The sequence below is a fragment of the Heloderma suspectum genome, chromosome 5 (genome assembly GCF_057233095.1).
Source record: "Heloderma suspectum isolate Gila_16-S chromosome 5, 16-S_ref, whole genome shotgun sequence".
Classification (NCBI taxonomy): domain Eukaryota; kingdom Metazoa; phylum Chordata; class Lepidosauria; order Squamata; family Helodermatidae; genus Heloderma; species Heloderma suspectum.
The window spans coordinates 96,497,028-96,518,557 of NC_139462.1; the positions used below are offsets into that span (position 1 = coordinate 96,497,028).

Consider the following 21,530-nt stretch of genomic DNA (forward strand, 5'->3'; position numbering starts at 1 on the left):
CTGCCTGGGGGAGCTGAAGATTTAGAGCTACCGCCACCTACTGATCACTGCCTAGAAAGAGAATTATTTATGTCTGTCATGATGTCTGTAGTTGGCCAATCTTAACATTATGGCTTTTTGGTTAAATAGTGGCCTTGCACTGGTGTGTCATGACCTATAGTTGGGTTGCACCTCAACCCAGGAGGGGTCATAGAAGCAGCCACCATTTTCCTTGTTCATGCTGCTTGTATTAGTGGTGCTTAAATCTTATAAAAAGGAGAGAGAAGAAGACACAGATATAGTAGAAATGAGTCCCATGTTTCTAGTTTGGGGTGTAAGATAGGTCCTGATTTTAAAAAAGCAGAAGATTGTTGAGTTAAATAGTTTTATCAGTTATATTTCATGGATTTGCGAAAATAAAAAGGGGGAAATGAAATGGCCTTATTAAGTTTCTGCTGGCACTGGAGTGTGTAATAAAAAAGATGGAAGGCTTTTCCTTAGTAAATGTTTTTTAGACAGCTGGGTCATATCTCGCACATACAGTGTGATACAGTGAGTACGTGTATCAAATTGTTCATTATCACAGACATGAAAATATGTCTTAAAACTTTATCTGGCATTCTGAATCCAAAGAACATTTTGTGATTGTGTGTCTGATTGTCTGTCTGTGTTCCTTTTACGTCAATATTAAATAAATAATGTTGTGGCTGAAGACACTTGTCCTCTGCTGCAAGCTTACAAGAAGTTGGGTTGCAGGAAATGTTTGCTGAAAGTTTAAGATATGGGTTTACTTTTGTGGGTTTGGCAAGTGAAAAGACTACTTTGAAAGTGGGTTGACCACAGCAGGCAGACTTGTGCGTGTTTCATCTGATTAAACATCTCCAGCTGTACACTCTGCATCCAGTCACACTTACGAAGTTACTAGGAAACGCAGTTCTTGGCATGTTTTCTGATCATCTGCTATATGCAAATATCATAGCCCATGTTTTTGTAATAAAGATTTGTTTTTACAGTGTTGTGGCTCACTGTTTTGACCAAAAATAAGCAGAGTAGACAGCAAGTCCACCATTCTACTCGCCATTGTTGTCTGATGAATGTAAGAAAAGAAACCCAGCCTTCCTCTCCAGCTTGGAGCTGGGGAGGGAAGGGGGATCATTCCCACAGTTGTGCTGGGCTTCTCAAACCCAGCATGACTGCGAAGACGATTCTTGCCCTCTCTCTCCAGCTCCAAAGATGGGCCTTAGGAGGGCAGAGGGGGAGTATGCATGGGAGTTGCAGTGCGAAGTCTACAACTTCTGGCTGGCCTTCACGCACAGACATCCAACCTTAATTTTTTTTAATTTTTTAATTAGATTTATTAGCTGCCCATCTGGCCACTCTAGGCAGCGTGCAATACAAATAAAACAAAATACAACATAATCAACTAAACAAAACCAAATCTGCTCTAACCCCCCCCCCCAACTCACCCCAAATGCTCGACTGAACAGTCAGGTTTTCAAAGCCCAGCAGAAGCTCATCAAAGAGGGGGCATGGGGGAGGTCACTAGGGAGGGAATTCCACAAAGTGGGGGCCACCACAGAAAAGGCCCTTTCCCTAGTCCTCACCAGCCTAGCTGTCCTGGCTGATGGGACAAACAGAAGACCTTCCGAGGCCGAACCTTGCCTGCCTGCCTGCCTTTCCTGCTCCTGGTTTGGCCTTGTCTTCTTGGCTGCTTGTCATGCTCACCATAGAGCACTACTGCTTTCATTGTGGCAAGCAGATTCACTGAAGCCTGTCCGGATAGTCTTCTGATGACCACAGATGTGGTAACCAAGGCCACTCAGTATGTGGACCCCTGAGTATCATACACAGACTATTCTAAATTCCACAAGCATTCCTACTATTGTAGCTGGAAACATTCAGGAGAAGTTGTGTGAACTTTGTAAATGTGCAACTGCCAGCTCTGGTGTTTGTTTAAAACATTCCTTGGGGAAAATAAATCATATTGTGTTGTATCTTTCACTCTCTTTTTAAAAAGGATTTTGCTTTGTAGATGGACTTTAACCTTCAACTGAATAAAATAATATCCCCCCCCCCAACATACAAACTATTGTTGCCACTTGAATCTGGAAGAACTCCAGGAATGTTATAGCCTTGGGCTATTCCCAGATGTTTTTAGTTGAAAACCCACTGTCTCCATACACCATGCCCCTAGAAACACATGTCTAAACCACTTTATCCATTTGCACCAAAAAAAAGTATTCTCCTAAAGAAGAAATTTGAGGCCACTGGGTTTCTTAAGATCAACTGATATATCCAGTTTCTGTTCCTTGATGAACCTCCAATAGTTCTCCTTAAAACTTTTCAGTCTAACATTGATCACTTTATAATTGATCTAGTAGAGCTGTAAATATCAAGCAGCGATAACATAACATGTTTTTCTTTCAGTACATTCTCTTTTTGCTATGGAGAAAAGGGAATTATAGGTGATGTCTGTCCTAAGTAGTCATTCAGTGAATATTAATGTCTGTATGGCCTTCTGATCCATCTTGCTGATACTCAAAAGAGCATTTTTGTAAGATTAGCATTATCTAAGGAAAACTGTCGGAAAATTACTTCCTTCATAAAAGTGTTAATTCAGAATGAATTGACCTTCTGTGTAAGGGGCTTTTCTTTTGATCAAGGTAACTTAATCCTATCACCCATAAGAAATCTCATGTTGCTTGTCATGTCAAACATGTTAGATAATGTATCTGTCATTTAAAACAAATTGTTTCAAATCGGTCTTGTAGTCCTGGTGTTTTAAATTGAGGGCCGTTGAACTAGAATGAGTTAATGTCTAACTGTAGGCTTGAAACTGGAAATATTTGTCTCTTTCTTGAAAATCTTATTTGCAGAAATAATTTGGTTGATATGAGACTTGCTAACAAAGAAGAACTTGATACAAAAACTCCTTTTTTAAAAAAAAATGTGTCTATACCAATAATTAATTTGGCCCTCAGTCGGTTCCCATGATCTCCTTTCCAGAGCCAGAAAAAAAAATTCAAATTGCTCAGAGCTAGCATTCAATATATATGTCAAATTAATCGGTGCCAGGATCAAATTTATAGGCCCTGGACAGCCTCATGCCTGGGATTCCTCCAACCCTGGATATATGTCTATAAACTTAGGCAAGATGGTCTTATTTATTTATTTATTTATTTCTATACCATCCAATATATTTCAATTTCATTTCTCTGGGCGGTTCACAAAAATTAAAACCAAACAACACACAATAGAACAATTTAAAATATATAGAACATTAAAACCACAATATAACAATACAACCACAATAAAACCTAGCAGCAGTGCAGGAGTTTAAAATACAGATTTAAAACAGCAAAGCTAAAAATTTAGAAAGCTAAAAAGCTAAAATGCTAAAATGCCTGGGAAAATAAAAAGGTCTTCATCTGGTGCCGAAAGGAATACAATGTAGGTGCCAGGCAAACCTCACTAGGGAGCTCATTCCAGAGCCGGGGTGCCACAGCAGAAAAAGCCCTCCTCCTAGTAGCCACCCGCCTCACTTCCTTTGGCAGGGGCTCACGGAGAAGGGCCGCTGACGATGATCTTAAGGTCCGGGCAGGCACATATGGGAGGAGGCGATCCTTCAGGTCTTTTCTCTTCATTAGATTTTTTAAATTGTGGATTTAGTCTGTAATGACTAGATATACATTAGCGTGCACTAATGTTTAGTGGCAAAGTAATTCCATCTAGTTGTGCATCCCCTCTCCTGGTCACCTGTGGCAAGTAAGGATTTCTTTCAGAGGAAGAGACAAGGAATGCTGTTTCTTCTTGTTTGTTAGCCCACAGATAACTAGTAGAGGCACCCGTAGACAGATGGGCTATTAAAAGTGTTCTGTGAGCTTATTTGCAAAGCTGAGCTAAATAATGAGTTAAATTAAATTTTATTTTATGCTATATTTATTAATTAATATAATAAAATCTCTAAGCAGTTTACATATAAAATATTAAAAATCACGTTAGACTATATTATTAAAAAAACAATGCCAACTACAATAACAATGAAAAGCAATGCAAAAAAACCTCAGTAAAATGGAGCAGCATCATGATTAATTACAAGCCAGAGCAAGCCTTCTTAAACAAGTGTGTTTTCAGGATGTGTTTAAAAGATACCATGTTTTCTGCCTCCCAAACTGCATGGGGGAGGATGTTCCAGAGGGCAGGTGCCACTACTGAGAAGGCCTGCTTCCAAGATGTTGCATGGTGACTTTCTTTTAGTCACAGAATGGCCAGCAAGGCCTCCTCTGAATGTCTTAAAGGTTGGCTGGGCATATATAGGGGAAGGTGGTCTTCATGGTCCTGAGTTGTTTAGGGATTTGTATGTCAACAACTTAACCTTGAATATGTCTCAGTAGGCAGCCAGTGCATTTCTTTTAATATAGGCGTGATGTGAATGTGGCTGGGTGGCCGTAGCTGCTGCATTCTGCACTAGCTGCAGCTTCCAAACCAAGCACAAGGGCAACCCCATATAGAATGCATTACAAGGTTACCAGTACATGAACCCCTCCTTTCTTCTGTAATGGAATGCAAGACAGCATACATCAGGTTGTCCCATCCAGGCAATGACAGACCCAGATCTCCTTAGCTTCAGCAAGCTTCTATGTATCAATATCATGTGCCTTCAGACTAGGGATGTCAGAGAATTCCGCCACGGATCTCAGTGAGGCCGAATGCCAGTGCATTTGGCCCCCCGAACTCCGTGGCGAAACAGCCTGCCACCCCCCCACCCCCCCCGGATCCCCCCCGGGACGAGACTCATCTGGGGCGGATCTTCCGGGTGGCGGTGGCGGCCGGTCTTCTGACCGGCTGCTGCTGCTGCCATTTCCAGGCTTGTGTAAAAAAAAAAAAAAAGACGTGATAGGCTACATAAAGATTTACGTAGCCTATCATGGCTAGGTTTAAAAAAAAAGAAAAAAAAGACGTGATAGGCTACGTAAATCTTTACGTAGCCTATCATGGTTGGGTGGGTTTAAAAAAAAAAAACCGCGTACGCAAATGGCGGCGGCTATTGCCGCCGCCATTTGCGTTCCTTCTTTTTACCGTCTTAATCTACGTAAATATTTACGTAGACTATGACGGTGAAAATAAAGGGGAACGCAAATAGCGTAGCAGGCGCTATTTGCGTCCCCTTTTGATTCGCCATTTTAGCCTATGTAAAGATTTACATAGGCTAAAAAGGTGAATGAAAAAGGGACGCAAATAGCACCCGCTACACTAGCGCGTTCCCCTTTATTTTCGCCGTCATAGTCTACGTAAATATTTACGTAGATTAAGACAGCCAAAAAGAAGGAACGCAAATGGCGGCAGCCGTAGCCGCCGCCATTTGTGTACGTAGTTGTTGTTTTTTTACCCAGAACCCTCCGCGGCCGGAAATCTGGCTGCGGATGGCTCTGGCCTGGCCGGGCCGGGCCTGGCCGGGCCGGGCCGGCTGCTCCGTGGAGCTGCTGCGGAGTACAGCTGGCCGTTCGAGGATTCCAGGGGGAGGAACGGAGCGCCTCCCCCCCGCCAAGATTCCGGGGGGAGGGACGGAACGCCTCCCCCCCACCATCAACATAATCCGCGAAAGGTAAGTCACTTTCGTGCATCCCTACTTCAGACCATGCCCTGGGTTGAATCCTTTGCATAACTTATTTGCGAAAAGGGTGCGCATGACATCTACCTGGGGCACTGAATCCTCAGCTGACGATGCCATAATAGTCATATCCATCAAGTTATGGCAACAGTAGACTAATTGAAGCACTTGATCTTAATGCAACATAATTTTCTGTATTAGATGCAGAAAGTGGGTGTGAGGAGAGAGGAGGTATCTGAACTGCCCAGGGAGAAGACTGAAACTATTGCTTTGCTTCTAGTGCTGTATCTCTTTGTCTTTTAGCATTTAAATCAAATAATAACCTCTAGCTTTTGAGTATATGCCAAAATACACGGCTAAAGTTGAGTCTAGAGCAGATTACACCATCAAAGTGGCTTGAGGGCTTGGAATGAAATTGGGAAATAATCTTAAATTACTCAAGAAAATACTTACGTTCTTTAATGTTGGCTGTCTGGCTTTTAAAAATATGTATTTGCGTGATTTGCTTTGAAAAAATATGGGAATTTAAATACCATTAATCCAAAAGAGAATAATGCTTTGTGACTAGGAAGTCAGGAATTATTTGCTGTATCAGATTGCATTAATTAACGTAACTGAGAACAGTAATATTAGATATTTTCAATCTCTTGTTCTCTGTGCAGAAGTTGTTTTTACGTGTAAACTTTTTCTAGCCTTTTTATCTAAGAAACCATCATAGTCTTACAAATGTCTGTACAAGTTGCCAGTCCTCAGAAAAAATTACTAGGCTATATTCCCACACGTTAGTCATTTGCAGCAACCTGAAAGCAAGAATCAACTTGCTTCCAGCTTACAAAAGCTTCTTTGCCTGGTTTACCTACAGGTGATAGTTACCAGCCACAGGAGACCAGATGAACAGCTATTTATAAGCTTGGAGGCCTGTATCTACTTTGTCACTTGTACATGTGCCACATGAACACGCAAGATGATGTGGCTAATTGTGGCTTATCACCATGTGTACACTTGGCTGAATAAACATATGTATGCTAGTTACATGTGGTGCATTCTATGTATAATCTACAGGCCGTCTTCCTAACAGAAGTAATATTCATTCAGGAAGTCGTCACATGTGAAATGGCTTTAAGAAGTCTGTTAGCACTTCTTGTGCCATTGTCTTAGAGTAGGGTAAAATATAGTTAAGCTTCATAGCGTCCATAGAGTTCTAATAAGCATGAGCGCCTTTGGTACCAGTAGGAAAATGCCCAGTGCAGTGGTGGATGCTCAAGTAATTTTTAGAAGTTCTGTATCATCATTATCTCTTCTCAAAATGGCAAACTCAAGTGGTGAGTACCAAGGGGGATTATAGCCACAATGGAGCCACTAACAATCCAGAGGGGAGTATCTGCATGCTTAGGGGACTCCTATAGTTTATAGAAGTACAGAAGAGCCTGTGCATTACTTCTCCATAGGGTACCTCTCAATGGAAACAAGACCACTCACCGTCAGGTAATGGACAGGTTTTGTTTCCACTGCAATGTTGTACCCATAGGAATGAATGGCAACCATTTGCTTTTGTGAATGAAAATAAAGGGCTGTATTTGGGGACACTTTGGGGCTATGTTCTATACCAGCTCCCTGCCTTGGTAACTGTAGTCATTAACAATCAAGTCTACTTTTTTGTGCAGAGCTCTATCCTTTGTTCTGTTTCTTGGTCACACTGGAGTGTGACAGAATGTTGGGAATTTATATATGTGACAGGCAGTGTGACATTTTGGTGCTCTTATCACGATCCTCGTTTCGTGCTTTAGTTAGGCTAGGACATAGGCTAATAACAAAACATTTGCAAACATATCAAACCCATGCCAGAGATAAGAATCATATGTTTGTTGCTCCAGTTTGAAAGCTCAGGTTACGGGGCCCAGAACAATTTTCTACTTTACATTTAATTGAGTCATTACCATGGTTTAGCACTTCACCTTCTTCTGCATTAAAACAGAGCTGCAGTTTATTTTAAGATTAGCATTTCCTGTTAGTTTCCAGTAAACTCCAACTGATGTTTATTGCAAATCAGGATATATTCATATTTAATGTTTTATTTCAGATAGAAATCATGTTGGCAAGGGACATGATTTGAACCTAAGGCCAAGCTGAAAGCTGATAGTCTGCAAAAAAACTTTTATTCTTTTAGTCTGCAAAAAAACATTATTTTTGTACTGTTCCCTTAAAATGGGATTTTTAGGTGGACTCCCTTTCCCAGAAGAAGTCTGCCTAGGGACCTCACAGCTTGGCGAATGCTCCAAAACATAATCTTTCAATGCTTTAAGAGTTGTCCTGTCTCATTTACTTGCAGCCAAAGAGATGGAGGAAGAACTTTTAAGAAACGCAGCTTTTCTCAAGTTTTGGAATTTATAGTCAGCCTGATCCAGCAATGGTGGTTGGAGCACAAAAACAAATGTTGTGGGTCCAGCAATCCAGGCTGGATCTATAAATATGACTGCAGAACAGGTCAATATGGGCACTTCTGATAGTGCCAATAACATGTTTCGGGGCTTTGGAGGCTGAATCCAAGTGATCGGCTCTGTCAAAGCCAACAGTTCTGGAGACTCTGCACATGCAGCTTGCTGTTGTGTATACCTATCCTCTGGCTCAGGGCCAATACATTTTGCTTGATACAACACATCTCCGCTAGTTTTCCAGACTTTTATCATGACAAGCACAATCGGAAATGGGTTTCAAGATCTCTCCAAAAATCGAGAATCTATATTCATGTCAAATGTTGCGCCTCAGGTTTTCCCAGTATAGCAATCAGACATCTTTTCCTTATTCATGTAAAATGGATGTGCTTTACAATTAATACTGTTTCTTTGTTTCTTTCCCATCGTGTGTGTGTTTAATGTTAAGTTCATTGTGCATAGAGCTTACCCAATAAATCCTTTGATTTTAGTAACAAATGTTCTTTTTCCCTAAAGGGAGCTAAATACCAAAATTAAAAAATATACCAGATGAATGTCTTGCCACAGACATTATTTTGAAATGAAGGTGTTGCAGTGTACTTTACATGGTATCTTGGCTATTAAAACAATTTAGAAAAGTAGGTACAAATGGAATTTGTTTTGCTGTCCTTTCAACTGTCTGATAACAAAAACATGTTGCTGTAGTTCTTCTCCCCCCCCCCTTTTTTTTAAGTGAGAATGATTCAAACAGCCAGGTTTATTTGTCCAAGTGAGGGCTGGCATTTGCACCTGAGTCAAGAAATGAAGTCTGAACTAGGTTAGGTGAATGAAACATTTTTTGTGGCTTCACCAGTGAACATCAGTTGCCTTGGATCACTTCAGAAATCTATTTTCACTGGATTGCTTTCTCTTTGAAAAAGGACTTGTGAGGGGTGAATTAGCTTTCTGGATCCACCCCATCTAAAGACCAGAAGTTTCCAAAAGAATATAAGATGCTCGTCATACATACTATGGGTCTTTTGCATTTTATCTTCTCAACAATCCTTTGGAATATGTTAGCCTAAAACAGTGATTCTTCCAAAGTTTCTCAGTGAGCTTCATGGCTTAGTGGGGATCTGCCTTGTCCACCCTCTATTTTGTATATACCATCAGCTTCAGACTACCCACCTTTACTTTCCAACAGCTTTTGACTTTAGAAAGCGTAATTATGAGAGAATCCAAATACACTATGGAAGGAAAGCCTAAGCTAACCTAGTTCAGTGTTGCAATTTTGACCCTGCAGTGCTCCAAAGAATTAAGAAATATGCTGCAGTGTTGATCCTTTTTGATGTTGTTTGTACTTTTTATTGGTAGCTTGAACCATGCCTTGACTGTCGTCATTATCATTTTGTGGTAACAATGTCAACTAAATAGATATATCAGATTATTGTAACAAGTCACCATATCATCCCCCTAGCTTTTTTAAAAGTTGAGTTTTAGTTCTATACTTGAAAGTAAGTAGGGTCTCCACATTGTAGACATTACTAAGCTTGTGGATGCTTGTTTCATTCTAGCAGATGTTTTGTGTAAACCTGGGTGCTTTTCTTTCTTTCTTTATAGTGATCCAGCTGCTAAAGCTCTGTGGGAGTCCTTAATGAATCTCAAACAGAAAGAAGCTGTGATGGAAGTTAGGAGACACCTAGTGGAAGCTGCAAGCAGAGAGAATTTGCCAATCAAGATGAGCATGGGTAAGCCTTGGAGTGTGCATGTGTGCAACTAACTAGCTGTGATGTGGAATGTGTCAGCAGCAGCCACTCTTCATCTATGTCCAGCCGTTGAATACATTTAGATTATACTCACTGGGTCAGACACTCATCTTTCTAAAGTCGCTTTGCTTTTTAATGAATCTGAGTTTGTTAACATTTGGTGACTAGCCATGTGCTCTGAATCTTGGTGGTTTAACCATTTTTTTTTAAGGGATTCAAACAGTTACACAATTGTAGGCTGATAATACACTCAGATAAATGTACAATGTCACCTCTTGGCTTTGACACTTTGAATTATGAGCCTAGAGAAGGTGTTTAGCTATGCTGGGATTCAGAGTCCTGTTATTGTGTCCAAGAACTGGGGTTTTCACGCGTTCCACTTACGGCTGCAGGTTCTTGCCCAACATGGTAACTCTCATTGTATGTTGCTTTCTTTGTTTCTGTCTCCCATGTTCCAGCCATTTGCATGGAGTTGTTGTTGTTGTTGTTGTTCAGTCATTCAGTCGTGTCCGACTCTTCATGACCCCATGGACCATAGCACGCCAGGCCTTCCTGTCCTGCGCTCTCTCGGAGGACCCTGGACACTATCTTGCTGTGCAGCAACATGGTACTCAAATGCCTTGTGCTTCCTGTTTTTCTACAACAAAGTTGTGTTTAATATACCATCTTTGCATCTCAGTCTTTGTATTTAATTTGGGTTTTTAATGTGTATTGTGGATGAACACTTTTAGTATTGTAGTGCTTTTAGATTATATTTTAATTGTATCTACACTTGTTTGTGTTGTATTGATTATGGTTTAAATTAACTTTGTCTTCTTTGTTATCACTTTGAGTCTGCTTTTGAGGTGAGAAGCATGCATGCATTGAGTGAGTGAGTGAATGCATCTCCCCTTCTTGAGAGATACAGAAACACACAACACAGCTTCCAGGTGGGAGAAATGCTAAGGCTGTATTTCAAATGCAACATTGTGGAAGAACAGGAAACAAAGAGCATTTATACATCCTGTTTCTGAAGGTGCTCTAAGAGCAACACAGAAACATCTCCCCTTCCACGTTACAGAAGGTTAGCGTGAGAATAGTTCCCCTACAATTTTTTTAAAACACTCAGAAGGGTTCTGTAAGTATCCAATGACAATGACTGATTGTTTAGAACTGCGTGGGTTTTTGTTTGTTTAATTACTATTGGAGGGGAAAGTTTAATAATTGAAACACTGTTATAAATTACTTCAATTTGTGAGTTACTCTTGCCCATTTCCTGAATCATCAACTCACTTGGAATTATAATTTTCATAACTGTCTAATTTTATATAAGAATATGAGCATAGTTTTTTTTAACTGTCATTATTCAAAGAGGAGACATTGAGTAGTAAAGGCATTGTTGTTTGTAGGACTGGTGTAACCATTATTCTAAGTATGCTGCAGAACAGGAGATCCAGGCAGCTAGGGGCTCATACTGTAACATTATTATTTGAGACTGCTACTCTCCTGCTTCATATCCTGGTACCTATAAAATTCTACACAGAATAGAATGTGGTTGTTATTGACCATATTTCAAGAGAATGACTGGGTTTGCGCAACACGCCAACCCACAGTGTGTGACAAGCCATGGTGGGTTGTTGTGTTGTGCGAACCCAGAGCAATTCCCACAGGGTGGCTTGCACATGGGCAACAAGCCACCCTAACAAGCCATGGCCCCGCAGGTAGGACTGGAAACACTGTAACACAGTGCCTCTGATACCCATCCCATGGAGTCAATCCAGGAGGATACCACAGTCAACGGTATCAAAAGCCGATAAGAGATCGAGCAGAATTAGCAGGGGGAGCCCTGTCCCTCTCTCGATAAACATCATCCATCAGGGCAACCAAAGCTGATTCAGTCCCGTAACCAGGACGAAACCCAGATTGAAATGGATCTAGATAATCAGTATCCTCCAAGAGTGCCTGCCATTGTTCCGTCACTACGTTCTCCAGAACCTTCCCTAGAAAACGGGCGGTAGTTGTCTAATACCATTGGGGCCAGAGTGGGCTTCTTCAGGAGTGGTCGCACTACTGCCTCCTTAAGAACAGCAGGGACCACCCCTCCCCTAAGGGAAGCATTCACCAGACCCTGGACCGACCCAGTCATACTCCCTCAGCTAGCTTTTATTAGCTAGGAGGGGCAAGGATCGAGAGGGCATGTGGTCAGTCGCATTGCTACAAGCACCTTGTCCATGTCATCAGGCCACAAGAGCTGAAACTGGGCAGGTGGTGGCGTCAGACACCTCAACTGGAACTGCTCTAACAACAGCATCAAGTTCGCTGCGGAAACAAGTGATTTTGTCCTCAAAGTGCGATGCAAAAAGGTCACAGCGGGTCCTTGAGGGGAGCAGGGCCCCATTCGCTGGAGAGGATGTTAACAGTCCCCAGAACACCCAAAAGAGCTCCTCTGGTTGGCTGCTTGAGGATGCAAGTAAGCCATCTTTGCTGCCCGCACCGCCGCACAATAGGCATGATTATGTGCTCGGTCATCTTCGCTTCGAGACTTGTGCCATTTGCGCTCTAGCCGATGTCCAGCCTGCTTCATTGCCCGTAGCTCCCCATAACAGGGAGCAGAATGGTTCCACAGCACCAGAGAAGGCACTCAAGTGCAATTGGTTCGATGGCCCACTGCATCTCACTGTTCCACAGTGAGGCTAGGGCCTCGGCTGGATCACCAGCTTTCTCCACTGGGAAATCCCCAAGAGCATGCAGAAATCCATCAGATTCCATCAGTCTCCTGGGGAATGGGTCCCCACCCCTGCAGGAGGGAAGTAACACTGTGAGTTCAGATCTCACCAGGAAATGATCTGGCCATGACAATGGGGTTACAGAGACTCCCGGATTTTCAGATTTCTCATCACACAGTTTGGAGGAAAAACCAAATCAAGGGTGTGCCCTGCTTCATGTGTTGGGCCAATGACAAATTGAGACAGCCCCATGGTTGTCCCGGAGGCCACAAAGTCTTGAGCTGGAGCTCCAGAGACAGCCTCAGCGTGGAAGTTGAAGTCACCCAGAACTACCGTCCTGGGTTCCTCCCACTCCACCCTTGAGACCACCTCAGTCAGGGAGACTGCTGGGCAGCAGGGTAGGTGGTACACCAGCAGCAGCCCCAATCTGTCTCTATGGCCAAACACCAGGTGCAACCTCTCAAAGCCTTCTCCAAGGTGGAGTGGTTTCCTGGTGATAGAGATGGAGGTTCTAGGAACCACGGCGACACCCCCGCCCAGCCCTCCAACCTATGTTGGTGCTGCACCAAGTGGGCAGAGCTGAGTCAGGGCAACCCCACCCAGCTCACCCACTCAGGTCTCAGTAATACACACCAGATCGGCCTTCTCATTCACGAGTAGGTTGTGGATGAGTGCGGCCTTATTGCAGACCAACCTGGCATTGAATAGCAGCACCACAAGACAGGAGGGCACAGTGGATAAGCTACCAGGCACATGAGAGCTAGAGCAGGGAGGTAGAAGCGGAACAGTGTATTCATATGAATCTATGACCCATTCTATTGTGATGTCCCAACCTCCTCCTCCTACCATATCTCCTCCTGCCCCAAGTCACTGGGATAGAAGCACCATCTCCATGGATCTAAGCACATCCTTGCCACAATAGAGCTTCCCACACACTCTCAACACCCACTAACAACTCAAACATACCCGCAACCATTCAAAACTCACATACTCCATTCATCCAATCAGTCACTTGCAGCCAACTTAACACAGTCACAAATAATAGTTAGTGGAAATAACCAGCCACTGGCCACATAGAGGACATCAGGCTTGCCAACCCACCAGCAAACTATTTCCCAGTTATTCAGAGCTACTTCGGCACACTCCATCTCTCACCTGGAGTGCTATACAGTCACCTCTCCCCCGTGCCTCTCACCCAGAGGGAGACCAACCCCTAGCCTCCACAGGCTCTCACCCTGGGCAGAGGAAGCATTTGTGACACACAAACTCCCTATCCCTGTCTCTCACCAGGGTGACAGTAGCTACTATTCTAGGAGGCCCTGCTCTCACCCAGACAACCTTCCCCCACATGCAACAGATATTACACTGCACAAATAGAGAGGTTACAAGCAACCAAAATAGAAGGTGGGGCGCCCCCGCCTTCGTGGCAGACCAAAGGGGTGCGCCCCCTTTGGGGCCGCCCCCTTCAGGGCTGCCGGGCTGCCTTTATCTCTCTCAGAGGCCTGGGGATGTCCGATGGCTGAGAGAGAGTGTCCTGCCTTGGTGGGCAGGCTTCCCAGCAGGTGTTTCCACTCAGTACCAGCGAAGATTGCTGGAGGTGGGGGTGGGCAGTTCAGTTGCAGAGCAAGATGTTAAGGCAGCAGAGTTCTTAAAAGCTGCAAAAGCCACTCGTCTCCCCTCAGTTCTAACTCCAGCTCTCCTCACCAGTCACAAAGAGAGTGGCCTGTCTGGTGTCCTTCTCAGCTGAGCAGCAGGGCTGCCTTTATCTCTCTCAGAGGCCTGGGGATGTCCAGGTCTCTCCGGTCTCTTCCCTTCCCCACCCACTGGAATGCTCCCCCCATCCTCCTCCTCCAAGGTCACTTTTCCAACATCGGGGGACAGCCAGCACAGCTTTCTATGCCAGTTGCAGGAGTGGCTGCAAGGAGTGAGGGAGAAGAGTTGGATCTCCAACTCCCCCTTCTGAGGTATGAGCATAGTATGAACTGAGCATAGTCTGAGCATAGTATGAACTATGTTAGTAGGTTCCTCTGTTCAGATGCCTTTAGTTTATTCACAGGGCACCTGCTACAAATATGATTGTGATCATGGAAATGGGAGTAAGAGGGAAATGTTTGGAACTCACGTTGGTGTACTTTGTAAATGCTAGTGGGCTTTCCATTTGTCTAGCATAGCTTTCCCCAACCTGGTGCCTTCTGTATGTGTGCCTTCTACAATGCCCATCACCCCCAGCCACTATTGCTATGCTGGCTAGGGATGATGGGAGTTGTAGTCAAACACATATGTAGGGCATCAGGTTGGGGAAGGCTGGTGTAGGATATGCAGTAAACTATAGAGATTCCTCTGGGACAACATTAATCCTGCATTCTGCCATTAAGAAAATCTCTGTGAAGTTTTCAGAAAATAAATGCATTTTTTGTTTGGAAATACGGCATGAATTCTGAATAACTGAACTCTTAAAAAGAAACACCTCTGCCCAGGGAACTGACGCCTTTGTGGCATTTCTGACACGTAACACTCTCCTGAGATTATAAGATGTAACCTATTTTATCCCAATATTTACACTGCTTCAGATCTGGCATCATTAGCAGAAATAGTAGATGCAAAAATTGCTTCTACTCTTTCTCTGCCACTAATAATAAAGCCAGTGACAAACAGACCTCTCTGGTGGCCAAATCTCTGTGCTCCAATTCCAGGACACATATTTGAAGAAACCTCAACTCAAGCAATGGAAAGAGGAGAGACCTAACGTGGACCTTCTTGCTACGTTGATATGGCACAGAATTAGTCAAAATTAACTAAACAGAGTTTGGAGACAGATGGAAACAGGCACTTTCAGATCATTTCTTAAAATATTTTGTGCAATAGTTAACCATGTTGAGAGTTCAAAATGCTTCACATACATTCTCAGTGACCCTTACAAGTATCATATATGGTAAAGTCAGTATTATCTTGCATTTCAGATAAGGAGGGGTGAGGGTGAAATATTGGGCTGCCTAAGACAGCACTTCTGTTGTCCCATGGCAAGCGTCCCAGGGGCCATAGGATTGTTCAAATTCCCTCTTCTGAGGTTGGAGACAGCACTTCAACCTCAGAAGGGGGAGTTGGAAATCCAACTCTTCTCCCTCACTCCTTGCAGGTGGCATGGAAAGAACTGTGCCAGCTGCCCCCAGAGGTTGGAAAAGTGACCTTGGAGGAGGAGGAAGGGGGAAACGTTCCAGTGGTGGGGAAGGGAAGAGACCAGAGAGGCCAGGATATGAACACTGTAAATTGCTCTATTTGAACAAGGGAAAGATTGAAATGGCAAGGTTTCTCATTATGTTGGCTTGATCGGAGTTCCAAACTCTACAGTTACATTATCATGGTATGCACCTAAGTAATGCCAAACATATATGCATGGGTTCACTCACGTTCATCGGCAACCTCTGCTGGGAATGACATGCTATAACCTAAATACCTGGGTGTGGCTTGTCGGCTACCGTAGGCAGAGCCGGACATGTGGGACAGTCCTGCCTGCACCTCTCAGCAAGTCCAGTCCATTCAGATACATGTGATGTAGTAACTGCATACTGCATTACGGGCAAGGATGCTGCTGCTTAAAAACAAATCACAGCATTCCCCTAGCCTCCCTTGTAGTTGTAATAAAAGCCATGTCACTAGTTACAAATGGGTTTTTAAAAACCACCCTACCATGTTTGAGGTTGCACCAAAATAGTCATAGATGGTTAGGCCCAGTCTGAATGGTGAGCAGATCTGGATCAACTTTGTTATCTGAAAGCATTTGTCTCTCCAGCTATTCCGTAATTCCTCAGCTGGTCCTGAGAAGGCTGGGAAAGATGTGGAGAAGCTAAACTGAATTGCCAAGGGTGAAGGGCATGTTAGTGACCCATATTGGTTCTTTGTTGCTGGGAGATGGCTAATGCTGGCTTGTTTTGTACCTTCTGAAAGTGCCCTTTAAATTTCCCCCCTTCAGCTACTGGTTTCTGGAAACTGCTTCTTACTCTTCCAGCAGTTAGAAAGGGCTATTGGAAGTGAATTGTGATATCAATTCACTGTGTGCTTTTTGGTATGTATGTATGTATGTATGTATGTATGTATTTATTTATTTATTGAATTTATACCCCGCCTTTTTTCCTCTTGCAAGGAACCCAAGGCGGCTTACATTATCCTCCTCCTCTCCATTTTATCCTCACAACAACAACCCTGTGAGGTGGGTTGGGCTGAGAGTCTGTGACTGGCCCAAAGTCACCCAATGAGCTTCCATGGCTGAGTGGGGACTAGAACCCGGATCTCCCAGCTCCTAGTCCAACACTCTTGCCACTACACCACACTGGCTCTGTTAATGTTTGTGAACCACCCAGAGAGCTTCGGCTATTGGGCGGTATAGAAATGAAATAAATAAATCAAATTTCTTTGTAGGATGCAGATATTTTAAACTTGCTTCTAAACTTGTATCTAAACCCAAACTGCAGCATTAACATGGAGACTGAGCATGTGTCGTTTCACTCAAAAGCAGGTTGAGAACCAGACTTCCAAATTAACGTTTTAGCAGCAACCGTCTGCAGTGGACATAATAAATACTGTCATTCAACATTTGACGTTTGAAAACATCTTTCTCCCTTTTGAACTCCTCAGTGTTCAAGGTGGAGTAAAAAGGTTCATCTTTTCACTTTAAAGACCTATGTTACCAATTTTAGTTAATTATAACCCCCTTGTGAAAACTCCCCCCAGGCTACATCTGAACAAAGCAGTTTTTGTTATCTGTAGAAGTGGTGATGGGTAGAGGTGGTTTAGAAATGCACTGATCACTCAATTCATGTATTTTTAAAGAGGATTTTAGTATATATGGACCACTGGACCAGTGTTTTGAAGAACAATTTGGGCATATTGTGTCCAGACACATAATACTCCAGGTAAAAATTGTTATTAGAACTGGTAAAATACCTCTAGAGCATTAGTCTTCAATTTTTCAGGCCTGGGACTCATCTCATATATGATATGGAACACACTCAATTTTTTGTTATCTTAAATGTCAGCCTTTCTCTTATGTCTTGTGTTCCTTCTGCTTTCTCATATCACCATTCTGTTTATTTCTCCTCCTCTTTGCCCTTCTCTTACTCTTTCTCCTTTAACCCCTGCCCCCCAACCCACCGTCACCTTGGCTCACCTTGCATCAGCAAAGAATCCAGCAGTTGAAGACAAGTTCTGAAGCTTCGCAACTTGTGATCGACCAAGTTTAACATTGTCCAGCAACTCTATATTATGGCCAAACAGACTCTGGACAGCCCCTCCCTCCGCCTTTCTACAGTCCCAGGCAGGCATTATCAAACCTTTGGTGGACCACCATGCATGGCTGTTGGGAAGCTGTTAGCTTGGTCACAAATTGGCCAGCTTGCTATTCCATTCTGGGAGATCATAACATAACTGAAATGCTTCTGCAGCATAGGGAAAACATTTTGCCATTCTCCTGGATTGAACCGGAAAATAACACTCATTTACTAAAAGTGAGTTTTCCCAGGACATTTAATGAAGCAGGCAATAGTCCATGAAAGCTTACATCAGAATAAATTTGTTAGTCTTTAAGGTGCCACAAGACTCTTGTTTTTCCCAGGGCGGAATCCAACGTTGTACGAGGAGACTTTCTTCCACCCTACTCCCCCATGCAGCCCTCTGTGCTCTATGGCAATCTGCTCCAAAGAGTCCCCCAACCCTCTGGAGCAATTTTGAGGGAACACAAGGGGGTGGAAGGTGGAGGGGGAAGCAGTGGAACTACTTCATTGGATTTGACCCCCGCTCCTCCCTATTCCCTCTTCCTGAAAGCAAACTTTGATGGAAATAAGGCTTCTACGAGGAAATGTGTACTTGCACCTGTGTGTGATTTTCACAACTTGGATAGTTTCAGATAACAGCATAGCAGAAACCAACAGTCCCCCAAATTAATTTCCTGTTACTCTTCCTTTAACCTTACCGATAAATACTTTCTGAAATCTTAGCTAACCTAACAGAAGAGAAGGACCTCAGATGAGGGAGCCATCAGACTACGGAGACTGCTCTTTAGTATTTTGTGTTTTATAAATTTTGTTTGTTTTATTGTTAAATTGTAAACTCTCTTGACAGAAAGGTGGCATTTAAATGCAGTACATAAAATAAATCAATAATAAATGAGTAATGTTTGACAGGACATCAGGTATTTTTCTGACAAAAGAGAAATGCCAGAATCCATGTTAGTGCAATATCTTTCTTAAGCCTGTTCAGAGGTCACAAAATAATATACAAGCTTTTCAGGTACAGTATTTTATGACCTTTGAGTTGACCTAATAAAGATATAGGGCTAATATGGATTTTAGCATTTTTCCTTTGGCCAACATGGCTACCTTCGCTTTCTGACAAGGCAAATGTCCAGGAGCATTTAATGCATGAGGACTGAATGAGATAGAGTGCTGAACCCTCATTCTCGTGGATGAATTTAACTGTGTGTGCACGCGCACATATGCATGTGTGTCACCTTCTCTTATACCTTAGCATGACCAAAAACTAGAACCTAAGGATGTAAGAATGTGCTTAGAGAAGCAGGCTTGATTCTAAAAGACCCTCACTCCTGTTGAGGAGAGGGAAGTTTATGGGTTAGCATAAACAGGTTGAAATCAGCTGGAGGAAGTGCAGGAACTGCTCTCCCAAGAAACTGGGAACACCTGGGGGGGGGGCGGTTGAGGTCCCACTTACTCAGTTTCCCAAAGTACCTCTTTATTTTTATCTCTATAAGTCATTGGATGGCATACAGTATCATGGGGAGAACTGAAGAACTGCAGTGGAGTTCATGACACTGGGGAATGTGTCTCCATTCAGAGTGCCCCTCCAAAGATCACTGCAAAATGCAGACTCGCCGTCCCCTATGATAATGACTGTCATTGTGCTAGGTATTAAATTCTTATTCTCCAGTTTCCAAGCAGCTTCATGTACATAGAGGTTGCTTATAGGCACATGAGATTAGATGAATATTTCTCAGTTACATTAGATGAAGATTTCAATTAGACAAATATTATTTCAGACTATCAGTGATTTGGCCTTCACTTCAAAATGCATGTATTCTTCTCACTCAGTAAAAACTGGTTTAGACTTTAAAAACATTCCAGAAACTAAAAGTAGCTGTGTTTACCCAATAATCCCTTGGACTACTTTTTTAAGGATCTATAACTGAAAGTTTTCAGTATCCAAAAGGAAATCATATTTAATGCCTTATTTTCTCACTGGGTTTCATCAGTTAGGGTATTTTGACACACTTGAGGATATTAGGTTCCTAAAGAAAGTTCTATTCTGTGTACAGCTTCCTGGAACAAAGAAGTGTTTTTCTTTCATTAGAAGTGCTGCTGCTTCTTTTCCCAGTCCTCATTTCCTTCATAGCCTCTGTGGTGATCAGATGCATATCTTAGAATGCTTCTGAAAGTGATGGTTCATGATGCTTTTGTTTGAAGCTTCGCTATTAGCATATTATTTGGCAGCAAAAGACACTTTGCTACAAATGTGGTTCTGTGGCTTCAGAAATGGCCTGCCTTGCTTGGCAGTTTTAACAGAGGACCGTAAATCTAAACTGAGCCTGAATCCCTTTATTATGTCCCTTTATTGGCATGTTGAATGATGAAAGCTGAAACACCAGGAGGATAACAGAAACAAAGTGCTCTCTTCTGTTACGCTAACCCTCCATTAATGGAAGAAAGCCTCCTCAGTTCTTTCCTAGTAAACTATGCAGAATGCAACCTGAAAGGCTAAAGCATCTCATTAAAGAGTGCAGGGCGGACCTAGCTTACAGTAACAATACACTGATATGGCAGGCTTTGTGAAGGAGGCTGGGATAAGGCTACTGTAAATCCCCTAAGTAGTTTGTAACTATCTGGCAAAAAAAGAAAGAAAGAAAAACATCAAAGGAAATGGCAGATTTGTTGGGGTAAGGTATTTCTGAACTTTGTCTGGGAACATGAAAGAATATCCAAGATCCAAGAAAAGCCAGAAATATGATCAACTTAGGACATTATGAAATGCGGGAGATGGGAAGCAAAAGCTACTTGTGCCTCCCGTTCCCCATACTTTGTAAAGCTTGAAATGTAATGTAAGCATCTCTGTCACACACGGATGCACGTGTGCAATGCACAAGACTTTTATTGGGACCCCACTTATTGTGCAGGGAGATGTAGAACATCCAATTCAAACATTACAAAGAAGCACAGAGATGAATTACAAGGGTAGTGCCTGATGCCCCCTTCATAAGAACATAAGAAGAGCCATGTAGGATCAGATCAATGGCCTATGTAGTCCAGCATTCTGTTCCCACAGTGGACAAGCAGATGCCATGGAAGCCCACAAGCAGGACATGAATGCAATAGCATGCTCCTGCTTGAGTCCCTCAGCAACTGATATATATATTACTGGAGGCCTTATCATCTGTGGCCCCATCTACACGGAGACGGCTTCTGAGGCGTCTTCCGTTTAAATTTGGATTTTCATGAATTCAGGTTTGGTCCACCAGCAGCACACAAAGCCAGAAATGTGGAGTATATGTTAGCCAAAAACCTGCTTTCACAGGGCAAATGGCACCAGAAACTGCAGTACTTTGCAGTTGGGTGGGCGGAGCCCTGTAAGTAGAATAGAACATCATCAACAGCGTTGTTGTGGCTCAGCGTATGAGTGGAGGCTTGCTCCCCACCACTCTCCCTTCTCCCCTGCTCAGGGAAGCGGAATGCAAGAGATGAATTATGCCAGTGTAGTTTACCCCACAGCTCTCCTTTGATGTCCACCATTTCTCTTTAGAGATGTGTTATTCGCTGCCCCACTCCCCTCACCCGAGGTCATTGTAAAGGTGGAGAATGAGTTACTACCCAGTATACATGTTGAGACAACACCTCTGCCCATGTCACTCCTTTCTCACCAAATTTAGGGAACCATTATTTGCAGTAACCGCGTTTCTGTGCAAAATTACAGCCATAAATAGCGCATTTTAGGTTTTGCACAAAATGTGTGGGGATAAAGCTTCTCCCCCACACCTCTCCTCGCTGGCTTGCTCACTGAA

At 43.0% G+C, this 21,530-nt stretch overlaps 1 protein-coding gene across 7 annotated transcripts in view; it reads left to right on the forward strand.

Annotated features, from left to right (window-relative positions):
- The window catches only part of SCFD2 (sec1 family domain containing 2), a 252,196-nt gene that overhangs the window by 26,585 nt on the left and 204,081 nt on the right, over nucleotides 1–21,530 (forward strand). For all 7 annotated transcript variants that reach the window (XR_014792160.1, XM_084856757.1, XM_084856763.1 and 4 more), the window contains exon 3: nucleotides 9,622–9,749. Coding sequence is in view for 6 of the 7 variants with exons in the window: in XM_084856757.1 (XP_084712883.1) it covers nucleotides 9,622–9,749 (128 nt within the window). In the remaining variant the exon portion in view is untranslated. The remainder of the gene's footprint in view (nucleotides 1–9,621; nucleotides 9,750–21,530) is intronic.